The following is a 17,936-nucleotide window of genomic DNA, read 5'->3' as shown; positions in this document are numbered from 1 at the left end:
CTTTCTTCTCTTGGCTCTACCTCTGCTCACACCACGAGGGTCCAACCAACTGAAGATCGTCCATCTTAAACCTCAAACCCCCAAAACAAGTGTCACTGAGCGAAAGAGGGAAAAACATTTTAGATGACTTGGGGCAAACAGTTAAACTGTTATCAGCACGTATCTGTGTAAAGAGGAGCGACTCTCCCGATTGTTTCCTCAGAGGTTTAAGCTCTACGACCAAGTTGTTAAGCTAACAAATATGACATTTGGCTAGGATGATATTGCATTATTCAGAAAATGTGCATGGAAGAGGCCAGTAAAGAGATTGTCTGTGAGAAAGCATTGACCAGTTAGCATCGAAGGGCGATTTCATGCTGGTAGTTTGTTTGCTCTGCTCAGAATAACTCGTCTCGTCGGTGAGGTTGGTGGATTTTCCCCGTGCACCAAAATGCGTCACTTCACTCATTGGTTAGTTCAACAACAAGCAAGAGAGCAGAAACCCAAATATCAAAAGGCAACGATCAGACCTTGATGCATTTTTCTGCCTGATGCAAACAACTCTCAATTTTGCTCGTCCGAATCCAACATGCAAAGCGTACCTTGCTTCGGGGGCTGTTAAGCTTAAACTGTGAGCAGAGCTGCCAAAAAATATCTTCCACGGGGGGAAACAAAACACAGTCTCAATCCAACAGAACTAAACACAGCCAGTTCTTTTACAGCTTTTCTTTGTCACAATATACATGTAAGATTAAGCCTATCTGTGAGTTGGATCACCAAATGATAGATATGTTGTGGTGGTCATGACGCCACAGAAGACTCGCCAAACAGAAGTCATAGGGACTATTTCTTTAGTGGAAATAAGCACCAATGAAAACCGTTAACAGTGAGGTCTATAAACATTTGCTGTGAGATGGGCATCAAGAGACAATTTCAGACATTTAGCTTGAAATAAATAAAGACACAAAGTTAACAAGTAAAATAACTCAATATTTACCGTGTTCGCCTGGTAGACCAACAGAAAAGCAAAACAAGTTGCCGCTTCCACCCGCCAGCTCTCAGCCTCTCTGGCACTGCACCTCGTCTGCGTGCAGCATGGTCACATGACCAACAACAGAACTTTATTGACCAGGACGAACGCAACAATATACTGTTTCCTTATACTGTACCTTTGACATGACAAAATAACCGAAATAGCAGTGAAATTAAATTCTTTAGGACTGCAACAAAGGTAAAATATTACAATAATCATTAAAGAGGAAAAAGGTAAGTTTAGTAACTCTCGCCGTTGTCATGGCAACGTGTGAGGTCGGAGCAACGTCGGCTACACTTGTAACGTTAAAACTTAAACTAAGACAAAACGTTTTAAACTGGAACATTCTGAAGATGTGTCAGGATGTTATTGAGGCCTGGGACGTCAGAACGCCTTTTATAAAACATTCGCTCAACATCACATAAAAACAAAGGTAGAACATGCTCACTGCGACGTTCTGAGGATCTTTTCAGGATGTTAGTACGGCCCGGATTATCAGAACTCCTTCAGCCAATCATTACCCATGATCATGTCATAAGCACCACCGCATTTAGAGCGCCATGTATTTATAAATTAAATGATGGATATTTGGCGGCAGCCTAATGATAATTGTATTGCACGAGTCAGAATGACGATAGATTGATATTTTGTCCCACCCCTGCTACTATAGGTAATTCAGAACGTATATGTTTTATAACGTTATTGACAAAGCTCTCTCTTCCTGTAACACCATACATATTTAATACCAAGTGAAAAGGCTTATAACACAGTAAAAGATAGAGCTTAAGAATGGAGAATTTCAAAGCACTACTTAAAGAGCCAGCAGGGGTATTCTCCAGGGTCCAGCTGCTCCTGCGCTGAACCCCCCAGCATCTGTAACGGACCCCTGAACCTCTGGTCTTAATGTGGTCAGCCGAAGCCTCGTCTCCTAACGGCAGGTTGGCTCCCTCCACCATTCGCTTTCTTAAAATCCCTTTAAGTGCTTTAGGGGGATTTAACAAGCCTCGACATCCAGCATCCTCTCAGCAGCAGAGTTCCAGCGCTCGCAGGAAAAGGGCGCTTACAGTATAATTAGGCCGGTTAAAGAAGAGGGCTCCCTCTCAGCGCTAAATCCACACGGGCTGTACGAGGAGGTTCGGGGCCATTTGTCGGGTCTTGCAGAGCGTGACCGCTCGCTCTTGATGTCTCACTGTGCTAAAGGTCAGGGCTGTAAGAAGTCAGGCGGCAGGAGGGAGAGAGGAGGGTAGACTCTGAACTCTGGATTCTTCAACTCTTTGGATTTGAAATGAAAAATGTATTTTTGAGCTTCTTCAAGGAAAATGCATCAAAAGAAAAATAACTGTGGCTTTTACTGGCTGTAAACAATGTTTCCAAAGTAGTGTCGAGGATCATTGTTTCATTTTATTAAGATATTACTTCTTTATATCAAAAATAAGCAGCATTTTTTAATAGGAGCAGATTGGTTTCAACCAGTCTTTGTGCTCCTAATTCGCCCAGGAAAAGGTGGGGTACAATAACAGCTAAAAGAAAAGATAATAAACAAAGAAAGAAAGAAAGAAATAATGATCTTTAAGTATCAGGTTGTGTCGTAATACGTAGATGTGTTCTCCGCTCCGAGGTGTGATAGTGGCTTCGCTGAGGGGCGAACAGATGTAGCCTTCAGTGCTGGTTTACACCCGAGTCTGGCTGCTCTACATCTGAAAGAGGAAGTGTGTGCGTGTATGTGTGTGTGTGTGGGGGGGGACCTGCTGCGCCAATCTGTTCTCATTAGTGTTTACTCGCCCCCTCCAAACATGTAACGACACGCACGTCAACTGCTGGAGTCAGGAGCGTATAGCTGTTTGTTCGCACCGGGCCTGTGGCTGCACGAAACCGCATCCTCTCTGTCCAGATTTCCACTGAGGGCTGCTTCCTTCTGAAACCATCGGCCGATGACTGTCAGCGATGGCACCTTCTGGAGAGATCATGAGCAAGTGTTTGGGAGGCAAGAGCCTCGAGGAATCTGCGACTTCTGATCGCAAGAATTCGACCAGTACTTCAGACATTTCTTTGATTTTGTGTTTTGTCTTTTATAGCAAAAGATTTTTTTAAATGCTTCAAGTTTGATAGGTATCCTATAAATTACAGAAGCCTGAAGAAACCCGTTTTACATTCCTACAACACCCAGCGTGCATTGCGCCCCTCCCTCTGAAAGGAACACCCCAGCGAGTGAAATACTACCGTTTCGCTGCAGGCAACGGCTCAGAGCGGTACAGAATCCGAAATACAACGAGATTATCGTCTAAAAAATCTTCAGGTCTGCAGTCTACATTTCAAACCTGACGGAGGCGGGCGTCCTAGATTGAGGAAGTGTAGTTTAGCGAGCTCCCTGGCCTCCGCCAGATGACGCGTTTTACGTAGTCGGGTGGAGGTTTTCCAGGGCCCATTGGAGAAGCGGATAGCGTCCTCCAAAGGCACAGAGCCAAATTGCCTATTTTTTCCTACCATAATGACATTAGCTCCCAATAATAACACTGAGGTTGAAAATCGGCGAGCTGGCCCTTTAAGGCTGCATTCTTAGATTAGATCATTTGCTTTCTGGAGCTCTGTGACAGCTCTGCGTGGCTTTCTTTGAAGTTCTGTGGTGCCTAGATTCAAGTATGAGGAAGTATCGCGTCCTTACAGTACTCAGAATGATCCGTGAAAGATGGCACACCTGACTCGACTCTTTCTGTCAGCTGAACTGTCTTCACACAATCGATGTGTTGTCAAAGGTGTGCTAGGGCTGTGACCGCAGTTATGTGATGCCAACCGCGGGGTGGATATATCATATATATATATATATATTATAAACCTAATGCATGCCTACTTAAAATCCCAGGTTCAGTAAATTAACTGAAACTGAAATAAAATGTGAATATAAGCAGTGAAGCACCGTTTTCTTCCCTTCACTCAAACGCCACATGTCACATTTACAGGTCGCCGTGGCAGCACGGAGAAAACAGTAGGACCTGAATGCTGTCAGGTTTCAAGTTTGCAGAACAAGAAGCAGCAGAAGCAGCAGTGAGACAGTTCTCTGTTAATGTGAAACTGAACCAATGTCAAAGGAAGACGCTCAAAAGGCCGGTGTTAGCTCAGAGGCTAAATCGGCGCCCATATAAAGAGGCTACGGCTCGATGCGGCGGCCCGGGATCAACTCGGTAAAGGCCCTTTGCTCTCTTCCCCTGTTTCCAACACTATCCACTGTCCTCTCTCAATAAAGGCATGAAAAAGGCCAAAAAAATTATAAAATAAAAAAAAACACTGTTTTGCTTAGCGGCAGGAGGAGGAAGGTAAATGATCAGCGCTCGTGGAGCATGGCAGCTTAGTGTCTCCGACCGTTAGTTGGACACGCAGTGAGTGACAGGAGGGACGGGAAGGACTTTGCTGCTTGTGTTGGCTTTGTAGATGGTAAAAAAAAAAGCAATGATAACCAAAAACTCGGTCACAGCCCAGTGGCGTGCTCTCATCTGGTTGGAGTAAAACCTGCCGCCACATCGGCCCTTTAATGGATCCGTTTGACACCGCGGGGATAGGTACTTAAAGCTCATTTTCCGTCTCACTGGAACTACTATTACTGCACACTTGCTCGGTTAGTTGAGTCAAGATTTATTGCAAAATAAAGTGTGAGTTTTATTAAGAAAATGTTAAAGCATTTGTGGGCCTTGAAATCACAAGCAGCTGATGCGCCTGCTTCATACAGCTCAATGCTGTTTGACCTTTGTGACCCGTGGAGTTGGCAATCATCAGCAGCCACTCTCAGGTGTTCTCCTCTCTTCTTCGTCTCTTTTCTAATATCCCCCACCTTGTCTCTTGCGAAGCTGTGATCAGCCACGTTCCATATTAACATATTGCTGTCAGTCACCCCCCCCTCCTCCTGCACATCCTCTAATGTTACTGAAGACAGAAAGATCAGAGGGGCAGGCGTATCCCCACACTCCATCAAGAGTGTGTATACGTTTGTGTGTGTATGTGTGCACGTCTGGCCGGCTGGCAGGAAGTGGGGGCTGCCGCCTTTGATGGTCACACTCCCTCAGATGTTGGTGCAGACGGCGGCTCGCCGACATGCCGCGTCTCCTCTCGTTGGGCTGAGAGAAAGCAGCGCCTGATATAGTCACCTAAACACACTTAAAGTGGAGACGCACAGTTTGTTCTGCAGGAGCCGAAAGTGGCTTCACACCGGGCTGTTCCACCCCTCCACTTCACTGTCAGTGATAATCGGCTGTGGCGTGTGACCGCGCCGACTCTTTGTCTATTGGTCGCGCCTGTCATGCAGCCGGTGAGGTGTGTGTGTGTGTTTTTGTGCATCGCCGTGCTCTGGCCGTGCTGCAGAATTGCAGGGAGGCTCCGGTTACATTGTTATTCTAAACAGGGGTGTTTTCAGCCGCTCGTCCTCGCAGCCGTTCAGCAGAGCGATCCGTCAGCCCTCCCTCCTCTCCTCTCCTCTCCTCTTCCCTCCAGGGACCAAACTGTGAACTTAACACACTCGGCTCTGATGACTTCCCTGATGGTGCGAAAAAACAGCCAACTCTACAGCTGTAATGTTATTGCTGGAGCGGCTTGAATGTAGCATTGTTCTTCTGGTTTAAAGTGTGTGTGTATATTACATTTTCACAGCGAGGGAGGGGGAGAGAGAGAGAGAGTGTGTGTGACTATTCCAATCTCTTCCCGGTAACCCGCAAAATGCCAGGGTGGGGTGAGGTTGTGTTTTTCACAGTGTGTGTGTGTGAGTCTGGTGTTTGGGGGGGTGTTGTGTTGAGGTCTGGATGAAAGTGGAAAAAGAAGAGGAGGAAACCAAATAATCGGGAGGGTGAGGGAGGTGAGGCTGGGAGCAAACGAAAGCAAAAGAGTGTGTGAGAGAGAGAGAGGGAGAGAAGGGGGGGGAAAGGGGGCAGGCGTACTAAAATCACAGTGGAGTCCACATCAGAAATAAAACATAAAAAAGGGGAGAAGAAGAAGGAGGAGGAGGAGGAGGGAGGGAAAAAAGGGAGGAGGGATTGTGCTGGAGTGTGTTATGTGTGCGGATCCTATGAAGTGAACGCAGCCGGGGAGTAAATTGCGCGAGCCCGGAGAGCTCAGCGCTGCATGTTCGAGCTGGCACTTTTGATTTAGACAGGATTTTTTTTCCGGCTGCATGATCTTTTTTTTTTTGCCCCTCCTGGTTTATTATCAGCTAAAACAAAGGCAGGAGAAAAGAGCAAAAGAGAGAGAGGCGTGTGAATAGATGTTGCGCAGCTGACAGCAGACGAAGCGGCAGAGAGACTTTCCAGCCATCGCAGTCTTTTCTTCCTGGGAGATTTTTTTCTATAAAAAAAAAAAAGGACAAAAGCGCCCCCCCCACTCCTCCTCTCCGCCTTCTCCTACCCTGCTACCATCCGATCACCAGCCTGCACGCTGCTGTGTGTGTGTGTGTGTGTGTGTGCGCATACGGACGCCGGGGGTGTACGCTGCTTTTCTCCCAGCCCTCAAAGGCATGGACTGAAGATGATGCAGCCGGGAGCTTAGTGAGAGCTCGCTCCGCTTAAAAAAAAAAAACCCCTCACCAACAGGGCCAGACCAAGAGGAGCAACTCCGGGGGAGGGGGGAGGGGGGGTCGAAGGAAGGAGTGAGGAGTAGGAGGAGAAGAGGAGAGAAGGAGGGGGGTTGCACCCTCCTTGGATTATTGCAGAGGGTCTTCCACTTCCTTTTTTCTGTTTTAGTATTTTTGCTTTTTTCCCCCTCTCCGCTCGCCTCAACCATCTCCTGTTTTCGCTGCGATGTGTCGATTTTAAGCCGAAGAATGTGGAGGCAACATTTTCCAGGCAAGCAGCATGTTTCCTGTTTTCTTTTCTGGATGTCTAATAAAGTCTGGCATGTGGGAGGTAGGAGGGAGGGGAGGGGAGGGAGGTGGAGTGAGTGTGTGTGGGTGTGTGTTGTGTGGTCGCTAAGGTAGGGCGAGTGGTCCAACAGTGTTGTCATTTTCGAGGTCCGCCCGTCCTGCGCCGCCGCTGCACTTGGCTCCGTGTTTTTCACTTCCTCTGCGGTTTTAGGATCTGAGCTCGCGCTCTGTAGCTCGGGGCAACGCCGGAGAATAAAAGAGCGGGAAAAAGAGCGAGAGAGAGAGAGAGAGGGAGGGAGGGAGGGAGGGGAAGGGGTGGTAGGTCAGTGCCATGGATGCTGTTGACACCCGCTTTTGTCCCGCGCTGGAGTGCGAGCCCGGCCCGCCCATGCACACACAGAGGGTACCATTTAAAAACAGGCGTGCGCTCGTTTTCTTGGCAGGGGACGGGTTGGTGTGGCGGGCAGCCGGGTGGTGACAGGGGTGGGGCACTGGCAGCGCAGGACAAGCGGCCTTTGTGTGCTACTTTTTTAGGGAAGTGAAGGGAGGGAAGGGCTGCCAACAAAGGGTGCTTATACCCACCCTCCCCTCCTCACCCGCCTCACCCCTCTCTCTGAAACCACTACAACTCATGCAGTGACCTCGCGCTGTCACAGGCAGATGAAGGGTCTGTGTGTGTTCATGGCAGGTTTTCTGTGTGTGAGGGAGGAAAGTAGTAAATGAGTAATTCAGCCTCAGCAAACTAGAAGTACGACTCTGGCAGGGCGCCATACGAAAAGGGAGGAAACTCCAGCAAGGAAAACAAAGTGTTGTTTGACCCAACGGCACATCTGTGCATTATGCCAAGTCCTCTCTGTTACTCCACAGTCAAAGCTGCTGGCAGCCCGCCAGGCCTGTGTGTGTGGGTTTCTATTCATTTGTTGCCACATCCATGCTAGTGCGTTCCTGTTGTGTACAGCCTTTGCAACTTCCTGCACACATAATTGCTCACATTTCACATGATGAGGGTGAAAGTTTGACAGCATTTTAATAGATGCAAACACAGTGAAGTTGGTTACCTCATTTTTCTTCGGGCTTCTTTCTCCGAACACTCAAACTTCTGATCGTGACAAAAACGCCACAACCGAGATGGTAAAAGCAGCGTTTCTAAACTGGCAAAAAAAACCACGCAGTTTACTCACAAATCTAAACGCTTGTCAGTGGGTTCTTTTTCTTCCTCCAACAAATTATCTTTGGCCGAGCGCGGATGCCAAATTGCAGAGAGCACATTAGCAAGGCAGCGGCCAAGTTTTAGTTTGGGCTTTGGGCGAGTTATTTGGAGAATTATCATTAATTAGCTACAGCTGATATGATCAAGTGCCAGCGCCATTTCAAACCGAGAGGAGAAAAAAAATCAGCATTCAGTAGCGATGTATTATGAGATGACTGCAACCTGGATTATTTGTAGCGTCCTCTTCGCTAATGAACACAGATAACAGTTAGATCTGTTGGCTGCTTTTTCCAACAAGATGATGAAAACATATCCAAAGTGTAATTATCAGAACCAAACTCATAACCCCCGCGCTCCTCCTCCTGTTTGACTGGCTGCCTGCGTTAACTAGAGGATGTGGGTCATGTTTCAGTGCTGCTCACAGTGGCACAGTAACTGTCGGCGGTCAGCAGCAGCAGCAACAACCTGCAAACAGCAGCTGGGGGTTGCTAGGTAGCTGGTGGCAGAAGATGATGATGCCATTGTGCTCGGCTTGTCTTGGTCTTACGTTAAAGTGACTTCAGCTGCTGCTTTTTTTTCTGACCGCGACACTGCTGCGTTTCCCTCCTCTTCGCCGAGGCAACATGAAACCAGCAGCGGAGGCCAGCGGTAGGAAGAAAACTCCCAGCTCTCTCCTTCCCCACATAATGGAAACTCTGGCCTCATCTCCCGGTGCGCCGCTCTGCTGCATGCTGCTGCCAGACTCTGACTAAGTGTTGCTGGCTCAGGAACCGCAGCATCCAGCCCGGGCCGAGTTCTGGTTCCACAAGTATTCGTCTACAGGAATGATTAGAATTAAAATACTGATGACGGAGAGAAAAAAAAGTGGAAAAGTCTGATCTCATAAATGCTAGTTATCTAAATCAAGTAAGCCTTTTCACCCAAGACCTAGATTTCCAAAATAATTCTCATTGTGACCCAGTTCTCGTTTTTGACGACCGTTGCGTGTTCTAATTGTGAAAAATGCTCTCATTTTAGACGGTTATATGAGCTCATACCCTTTTTTTAAAGGGACGTTAAAGCTCCTGTGAGGAGTTTTTCACTGGTTATGAAACAGGCTGAAATTTATTCTGATTACTCTGTGTGACCTACAAAAGCAAACCAGACCATCAGCGACAAGGTTGACTATTTTTATAGTTATTTTTAAGGCCTAAACCGCTGGCGGGGGGGTCTGTTACGAGGTGATTAACTGAATGCTGCCTTTGTTTACATCTTCCAGGGCAAACATGTAAAGTGAGTGATCAATATGACTGTTAAAGAAAGCAGGGTGAGATTTTTTGTTAAAAACCACCACTTAAGCATGAACAGGACAAAATCAGCGAAGAGATCAGAAGTACGGCTTTGTCCACAGGGGGCGCCAAAATCCAGACAAACCAAAAGTCCCTCACAGGAGCTTTAAAGGAAAAGCACCGTCAGTCAGAGCTGGTGTTCTCTGCAATCGATAGAAGCAATTATATTTGAAATTGGCGCCATAGCTGTGGAAAAGGTTGTACAAACAGCTCGTGGTTTGCCCGTTCTACATTCCTACAACACCCAGCATGCATTGCGCCCCTCCATCTGAAAGGAACGGCCCAGCGAGTGAAATATTACCGTTTGGCTGTAGGCAACGGCTCAGAGCGGTGCAGAATCCGAAATACGACGAGAATATCGTCTAAACAATCTTCGGGTCTGCAGTCTATATTTCAAACCTGACGAGACATGACATCGGAGGCGGGCGTCCTGGATTGAGGAAGTGTAGTTTAGCGAGCTCCCTGGCCTCCGCCAGATGACGCGTTTTACGTAGTCTGGCGGAGGTTTTCCAGGGCCCATTGGAGAAGTGGATAGCATCCTCCAAAGACACAGAGCCAAATTGCTTTTCTTTTTCCTACCATAATGGCATTAGCTCCCCATAATATCATGATAGCCCTGAGGTTGAAAATCGGGGAACTGGCCCTTTAAGATATTTTGCCAACATAATATCTGCAGTGTTAAAAAATGCTTTCAATGCCCTTTTTCATCATCTTGGAACCTTCATGATTTCTCGTAGCTTTTAGGATAAAGACAGAATTCCTTTAGAAACCTTCACTTTTAGTCTTTTACACAGCAGTAAGTAAAGTGTGATCCAAGGTCATTCATAATGTATGTTTCCTGTGTAGATCTAAGGAACACTAGAGGAGGCAGAGGTGTTTTTCTTGTCAATAAATAATGATGATTTGGACCTTCCAGGTACTGAAACACTTCTTCAAGGAATCAATCAGTGGAATGTATTTGTCTAACATCACTTTAGATTGTATTTTTCATATATTTTACTATAAAGGAAGATTGTAAAGTGATCTGATTAAGAAAACACTGGTTGCAGCCGTAGATCTGACAGAGTATATTGTTACACAGACCCAGCAGGGGTGTGCGTATATGAACGTGTCTTACATGCATGTATTCCCTTGGCAGGTAAACCCCACGACAGCAGCTGCCTCCCCCAGTAAAAACCTCCCAATTCATCTCACACACACGCACACACACACTCTTACCCTGGCAACAATTTAGCAGCAAGCAGAGGAAGCGAGAACGCAGAGAAAAGGAAATGAGGGGGATTAATTAATGGAGGAGTGAAATTAAGAGCACTCTGCCTCCTGCCGTTTCCGACGTGACCCTCCGACACTCCACGCTGCCCCCCTCCAGCTCTCGACGTGCACATTTGTTGACATTTGATGCACCGTAGTACATGTCACCGTCTCTCTCGTCTCCGCATCTCCGGGCGTTTGTAGTCAGACAGCCAGCGGCCGTCGGAGAGCAGGCAGCCGGCGGAGAACATGGCAGACCTGCTGAACAACCTGGTTTATTTCTGCGCGTCGCCTCTGAACGAGCTGTTTCAGCGCGGCTCAAACAAGAGAGCCGGGTGTTTGTCACAGCGGAGGTTTCAAAGCAATTTCAGTACAGATATTTATTAGCCTCTTTCATCTCTGTGCTTTGTGAGAACACGCAGAGAGATTGTAACCGTGCAAAGAGTTGAAACCCAGTCGAGATGAAAGATGAATTTGAAGGTGCGACTGCTCAAATTCATGGCACAAAATCTTTTCATAATCTTGGCAAAGGTAGAGGATCCGTCGTAAGGAGAAGTCTATTTGCAACACAGCTTTTGCAAGATGGTAACCTTGGTTGGAAGTAATTTTCCTTTAGAGCTTTTTTGCTTATTTCACACACAGTTTGCAGGTCGAAAAAGTCTTCGACCAGGATACAAACTGGAGTCAAACATTTAGATTTTTCAAACAGCTTTTGAATTTATATCTAACATTGCAGTTACACACCTGCATTACAATAACAAACTGTACAAGATGTAGCATCTGTAGGCAGGGACATGGATTTTAGGGATGGCAAGTGTTCTGGTTTCAGTTTGTACGACACTTGTATTCTACTAATATTGACCAATCACGTATCAGCAGGCTGTGGCGTATGCAGGAAAAGCAGTCCTTAAGGAGAGCAAAGCAAGCGTAATGTAATCCATAATATGATTTAGCTTCTTATTAATCTCTATCTGCAGGAAGTTCAGCTAACAGTCTGTTCTAGATTAAAAATTCAACTTAAGATAAATTCATTTGACGCTGTGTCACGAAAGCCGTTCAGTGTTCAAGTTTCCCAACGTCCTCGAACGCATCAGAAATGATCGCTCAGACCTCCATTCAGCAAACGAGCATTTTAAAAGTAGTTTTCTTCTCCTCTTGAGGACAGACCTGACAACGCTTCATTTTGACTTTTTACTCATCTGCATCATGACAGCAAAGTTAAGACCCGTTAAAGTAAATCACAAGCAGAAATATTTTTTGGGGGGGGGGTTATACCTCTGAAGTTAGCCAGAGACAGAGCTGAAACTGAAGCCCCCTTGTACACCGCCAGTTAAAGGCGGGATTATTCCGCCTCTGTTACGCTACATCTTCTATGTAAAACGCACCGAGGCAGAATGGTCGGGCGAAGTCGTTCCGCCTCTAAGCCGGCATTGGAGGTAGTAACAGAGGCGCAACGGCGTCAGTGTGAACAACAAGTCGGCAGGGTGGAACAGCGCCGTGCGTGTGTGTATTTGTTTTACTTCCGCTGGAACACTAAGTAAAAACACACACCGGGACGGCTTTACGCCGGCGTTGCTTGGTCCAATGGTAAAATGTCAAAGGCTGCATGGCGGCGGAGCTTCGTTGCGGCGCTGAGGCAGAACCGCAGTGTAAAAAGAGCTTGAGACTCACCAGAAACAGATGAACGGGCGCTCCTCCGAGGGAATCACTGAACCACGTAATGAGGGCATTTATTGGCAGACATATAGGGGGCGAAATTTCCTTCACTTTTGATCTGAACGCACGGTCGCTTCTCAAGTTGCTAACCAATGCAGCGCACAGAGAGGGAAGTCTTGACTGGAAGTCGTTTGTCGCTGACTGCTGGCTTAAAGGGCCGAAGGGTTCTGAGATTGCATCGTACCAAAAAATTAATTTCCAACCAACGTCAGCAAGTTTGAATGTAGATGTTGACTCTTTTTTTTTAGCTGTACATCAAGGATAAAATGAGTGAAAAGCTGCAAACAAACCTGCCTGTTTGAAATAGCATTTGACCACCACAGTACCAAACTGATGAACACAGGGTTTGCAGGTATGATATTCCAGGTAACCCACTAGATTCTTCTGGATGCACAATTGGGAAGTATCCCGTCATGTGTCACCACAGCCAGAAAAAGGTGATGTTAAATGTGTCATGAATTCATCAGAGCCGGGTGTGGTGTTATTGTGCAGCTGACAAACCCAGTGGTCCTGGTTAAGACTGGTTTGATGTACAAGCTGTCAGTTTAGCACAGTGGGAGTGTTGCCTGTCACCTCCCTGCTTTCTCTGCCCGAATAAATCATCTCCCCTCCATCAAAATCAGAATCAATCCGTCACACGGGAGGGACACGCGCGCGCGGATACACACACGCTCCGGCTCCTGGAAAGATGGAGCGAGAGGGAGGGGGGAGGAATTGATGGGAGAGGAAAGGAAATAGGGGATTGACAGTCGAGGTGAAAGGATGACGGTGAAAGGAGGGGCAGCTAAAAGACAGCTGAGAAGTGATAGCAGAGGAGGATGGAGAAGCAGATGCATGGCGGGCAAACAGAGATAGAGAGAAGAGGAGCTGTCAGAAGATGCTATCATACACACACACACACGGTGGACGATATAGTGAAATGTAGCAGCGTACGAGTCGGTGAGAGTGAGACTGAAAGAGTAAGAGACTTAAAGGTCAGAGAGACGGAGAGAAACCCGGTGGATGATTCATAGAGTTCAGCCTGTCTAACTCCTGCCTGAGGGCTCGATGCTGCCTGGAAGCCGCCTCTCTCTCTCTCTCTCTCCCCTGCTGCCTCACCCACAGCTCCTCTCACCTGCTCACCCACTGCTGCCTGTAATCTGCGTAAGCCAGTAACTAGTGGCTTAAATGAAGCAGGGAGAAGGCTACAGGTGTTCTAGGTCTTTCTGTGAGTCAAGGACAGGCAGGCATGCCTCAATCCTGCAACGTCTTCATCAATATTCGTGATAGTTTTGAATTAAATAGCGTGTGGAGTGAAATCGCTCTCTCGCAACTCTGCAGCCGTACTGGCTGACCTTTTTTGAGCCTTCTTTAGCTTGTTATTTCGGCTTTACTGCACATTTATAAATGAGTCAGAGCAAACTAGGGCTGCAACTCACAAATATTTAAATTGTGGATTAATCTGTCGACGGTTTTCTTGATTTTGCGACTATTTTGGTCTATAAAATTTCCCATAATTCCCAAGATCTGTAAAATATTCACATTACATTAGCTGAACAAATAATTGGTTATCCAAATAGATGTTGATTGATTTAAAAAATGACAATAAATTGATGAATCGTTTCAGCTCTAAAGCAAACAAGCTCTACTGTACATCACCTGCCCAGCACTCATGCCAGTGTCATTGTTAGCAACTAGCTGATGAATTTAGAACATCCTGCAGCTAAAGAACACAATTTGTCTCTCTCATGAGTCGGTGGAGGGGGCTACAGGGTGGGGCAGTGGCTAGTGGTGACTAAAATTTAATGAAGGCCCAATAAAAGCTGGGATAATCTCCAGCCCCTCCCTTGACCCTGAACACGATAAGCAGTATAGGTGATGGATGGAGTTGGTGGAGACCAAAATAGAGTGTGAATATTGGACTTAATTTATTTGGTGGACTGATTTTGCTGGATGTGGTAAGCACGTCATATAGCCTAAAAATCTATCGTAACAACTGTTAGCTTGTTGCAATGGATTCTTGCCCCCTACTGGCCAAAAATAAGTACATTGACCTTTAAACAGTTGTCACCAAATGCAAAAATATCCAGTTGAAAGTATTATAAAACCGAGTAAGGGCCTGTGTCCACTGACGGTGTTTTTTGCACTGGCTGGCTGTCTGTTGCTAGGTTACGAAATGTGTCTGGTGGCACTTCCGCTTCTGTTTTAAATCGCTCGCTCAATTGTATGCTTAATATTTGCTGGAAAGGAATCAAGTCCTGGCGTTGGCAATTGCACCCTTCAAAAAAACGAGTCCTGGTGCGTGAGATAAACCGCCATTGTTGTTGACAAAGTTGATATCGGAAGCCCCGCCCCTTCTTGATTTTGATTGGTCTGTGAGGGAGATCAGACATTGACGAGCGCGGAGGTGTTCCAAATGTTGAATGTTTAACTGAGAGCGCAAAACACAGCCGAGAGCATTTTAGCTCTTAGGAAGCTGAAGTGCATTGGTATAGAAAATAGGCGCTGCAAGCTTGAAAAATGCCGTTAGTGGACACAGGCCCTAAAGCAGATAATCATGTTTTAAGAAGCTGCAACCTGTCACTGTTTGAGACAAACTATTCATCTTTTATCAGAACTTTCATTTCATTTCATGTCTCTCGACTCCTCAGCCACCCAGCATGTGTGCAAATGCAAGCTCCCTCTCTCGCACCCGCACCAGTCTGGTGTAATGGACTCGGTCTCCATCAGCCAGCTGCCTCCATTAATATTCAACAAGCTGTCAGTCGCAGATGTGGCACAGAACGCCAAGTCGCCACGCCTCACCTTTCCCCGCCATCATGTCACCCGTCTCGAACTGAGAGTGTGATAAGTAGGCATGAAGCGGTGATGGTGGTTGGTGGTTGTTGTTGTGGGTGAGGAGGAGGAGGAGGAGGGAGGAGGCTGTCTGTCTGTCAGGAGAGAAAACATGTCCTCCACCTTTTGCACCGAGAGTGCGAGAAGGATACAGACGTTTGTGCCTCCGACCTAAGACTGGGACTGGCAGCCGGTTAAGTGATCACCATGACAATAGGAGCATGGCATGAGGAGATGACACCTCCATCCTGCCCCGAGATGCTGCACTGTCGGACTGCTCGCTTACTGTCTCTCTCTCTCTCCTTTCATGCTCATCCCCTTCTCTGATAGGCCTCTTGGGAGCTCTTTAAGCTAACAGGCAGTGTTTAGTCTGTTTTTATGCACGCTCATTTTACATTTTAATTCCACTCTTGCTGTTTTCCCTCCCTCCCTCCCTCCCACCTGTTTGTTTTCCCACTGCACACGTCAGCGCGTTCCTTTCTGTAGCAGCCACACACACACAACTTTCTCAATCTTAAATCTCTTAATCTCACCTTTATCTGCCCTAATCAGCCTCCTCTGCTGCTCTAATCCCACAGTGCATGTCCCTAATGGGCCCTAATACGCCTCCCCTTCCTCCACCCTGCTCCTTATCTCGACTCTGGGGTCTGACGTCATCGTAATCTTCAGGATCAGTGAAGATTCACACACCTTCACTAAGAGAGTGATGTAATAAAAACACACAGAAACATCCATAGGGGATCCTGCTGTTTTTGGAGTGCCTGTTTTTTGTCAGCTTGGACGGATCCATATCTGCTGATTTAGAGGAAGGATCATGACCCGTGCAGCGTTAGGGCGCTGGAACTCGGCGGGAAGCAGTGTCTTTCCCTCTCAGATTCAATCCATCCTCGGGCTGGCTTCTGCACTTGCACGCCCCTCATCTCCGAAGCAGCATGAATATTGATGCCCCTCACTTGTTAACATTGTATGAAGCAGCACTCGTAATTGTCTGTCTTCTCAGCGCGACACGTCTCCTTCAGCGGGGTTGTGTGAGAAGGTCGGCCCCGCCGGGGTGCTCGTCTCTTCTCGGCTCTCTTCACTTGAAGTGAGAAAAGTGGCGAGAGGGAAAGGAGAAAGAGTTGTACGCGGTAAAGAATAGCGACACACACTTTGTTAAGTGCGCTGAAGTGCAGATGTGAGTCGGCTGTGGGTTTGTTTCAAGCTTGTAACATTTTTTCTCTCTAACGCTCTCCATTTCAATGATACATGGCTCTTTTGAGGCAGGGCAGCAGTAAGAATCATTTCAGGTGTAGCTCGCAGGTTTTCCGCTTTTATACCGCAGCAGGCAAACGTAGGATCCTCTCCTTTGAACTGAGGAATGAGTACAACCAAAGTGTGCACTTGTCCTACATACACACAAGGGATATATTCCTCTCGGTGTGTGCATGCATGTGTGCACATTTGTATTCACGCCCTTGCATGCATACATGTGAGTGTGGGTTTCCGTGTGTGATGTAAGTGTTTGGGAGCCCTGAGAGCGAGAGGATTCCTGTAAGTGAGGCTGTGGTCTAATCCAGTCTTAAGTAGGTGCATTGATTTATTGAGCAACGCTTGTTAGTTCGGAGAAGCCTTTCTCTCTGCTATATCCTAATCAGCACATCTGCATACACACACCTGCAGCAGGTTATTATCATCTTCTAGGAAACAGGGGTTCTCAAACTTTCCGAGGAAAACAACTTCCAAGGAGCTCCCCTCGTAGTCGTTACACCGGTTACGCATATGCTTGCTACCATTTGCTCTCTTAGATGCCATTGTAGCTATTTGGGTTGTGAATTTTTACTCATTTCAACCGCCGCTGGAAGTACGAGCTCTTGTGCAATTGTGTGTGGCTTCTTAGCTTTAGCAATCCAATGAGCCACCAAACAAGAAGCCTTCTGTGCTTTCTCTGAAGGTTGTGGCCGCGTTGACCAGCTGTGTTTTCTGGCGGGTGTATTCCTCGCTCTTTCGATGGGTCCTTTGTAATCGGATGTCGCTTTAGGTTGGCTGGCTTCATAGCTTCGTTCGCTAGCACCTGAAGACACATGACGCATTTTGGTCTCCCGTCACTGCTCTCAATAAAACGAAACTCTAGATACCTGTCGTCATATTTTCTCAATTTAGCTAGTTTGTGCTTCGCTTGAAGATGTGGACAGATTCAAATATTTCTCCATGCTCGCAAGCTAGCTAGCTGGCTAATAAGCGACCTGAGTGACTTGAGTGATTCATGACAGATTGAATTGGTGTCACAATCATATCAGTTTCTATTGGTCCAATGCTAACGTGGGTGGGAGTAATGGACACAATATGCTTGTTTCATTGGCGCAAATGGTCCTCATCTGTTGACGTGCAGTTTTTAATGACACAGCACAATTTTATACTTTATTATAAATTTATCATAATTATTTCGCGGACCTCCAGGCTATGGTTCGCGGACCCCCAGGGGTCCCAGCACCCCACTTTGAGAATCACTGTTCTAGGAAACAGTGTGTTGACTCCGGCTGTCAGGAGAGTGCAACTTGCTTAATTTTTTAGTCGAATAATTTGCAGTGTGTCAAATCCTTGAACATATTCGCTTGTTTTTATTGCAGAATGTTTTGCAGAAAGCTTTTTTGATACTTCTCAGGGTCACCTCTCAGAACTTAATCACATAACTACAACAAGAAAAGTATTAGTTCTAATTTTTACAGATGAAATGTCACAAATTATCTGCTTGGTTTGACACAATAAGGGGATGTTTGTTTTCTAAGTATC

General features: G+C 46.7%; 1 protein-coding gene across 3 annotated transcripts in view; it reads left to right on the top strand.

Annotated features, from left to right (window-relative positions):
• The window catches only part of LOC138593283 (C-terminal-binding protein 2), a 121,825-nt gene that overhangs the window by 79,232 nt on the left and 24,657 nt on the right, over window positions 1–17,936 (top strand). The window contains exon 1 of one of the 3 annotated variants that reach the window (XM_069664222.1): window positions 5,969–6,831. The exons of the other annotated variants lie outside the window; for them this stretch is intronic. Within the exon in view, the coding sequence (XP_069520323.1) occupies window positions 6,810–6,831 (22 nt within the window). The 5' untranslated portion in view covers window positions 5,969–6,809. Of the gene's footprint in view, window positions 1–5,968; window positions 6,832–17,936 lie in introns of those variants that run through there. 3 annotated transcript variants of the gene reach the window in all.

The sequence above is a fragment of the Semicossyphus pulcher genome, unplaced genomic scaffold (assembly GCF_022749685.1).
Source record: "Semicossyphus pulcher isolate SPU_LCO1_2020_fin unplaced genomic scaffold, fSemPul1.0.p SCAF_16, whole genome shotgun sequence".
Taxonomy (NCBI): Eukaryota; Metazoa; Chordata; class Actinopteri; order Labriformes; family Labridae; genus Semicossyphus; species Semicossyphus pulcher.
This window is presented reverse-complemented; position numbering and strand designations above follow the sequence as displayed.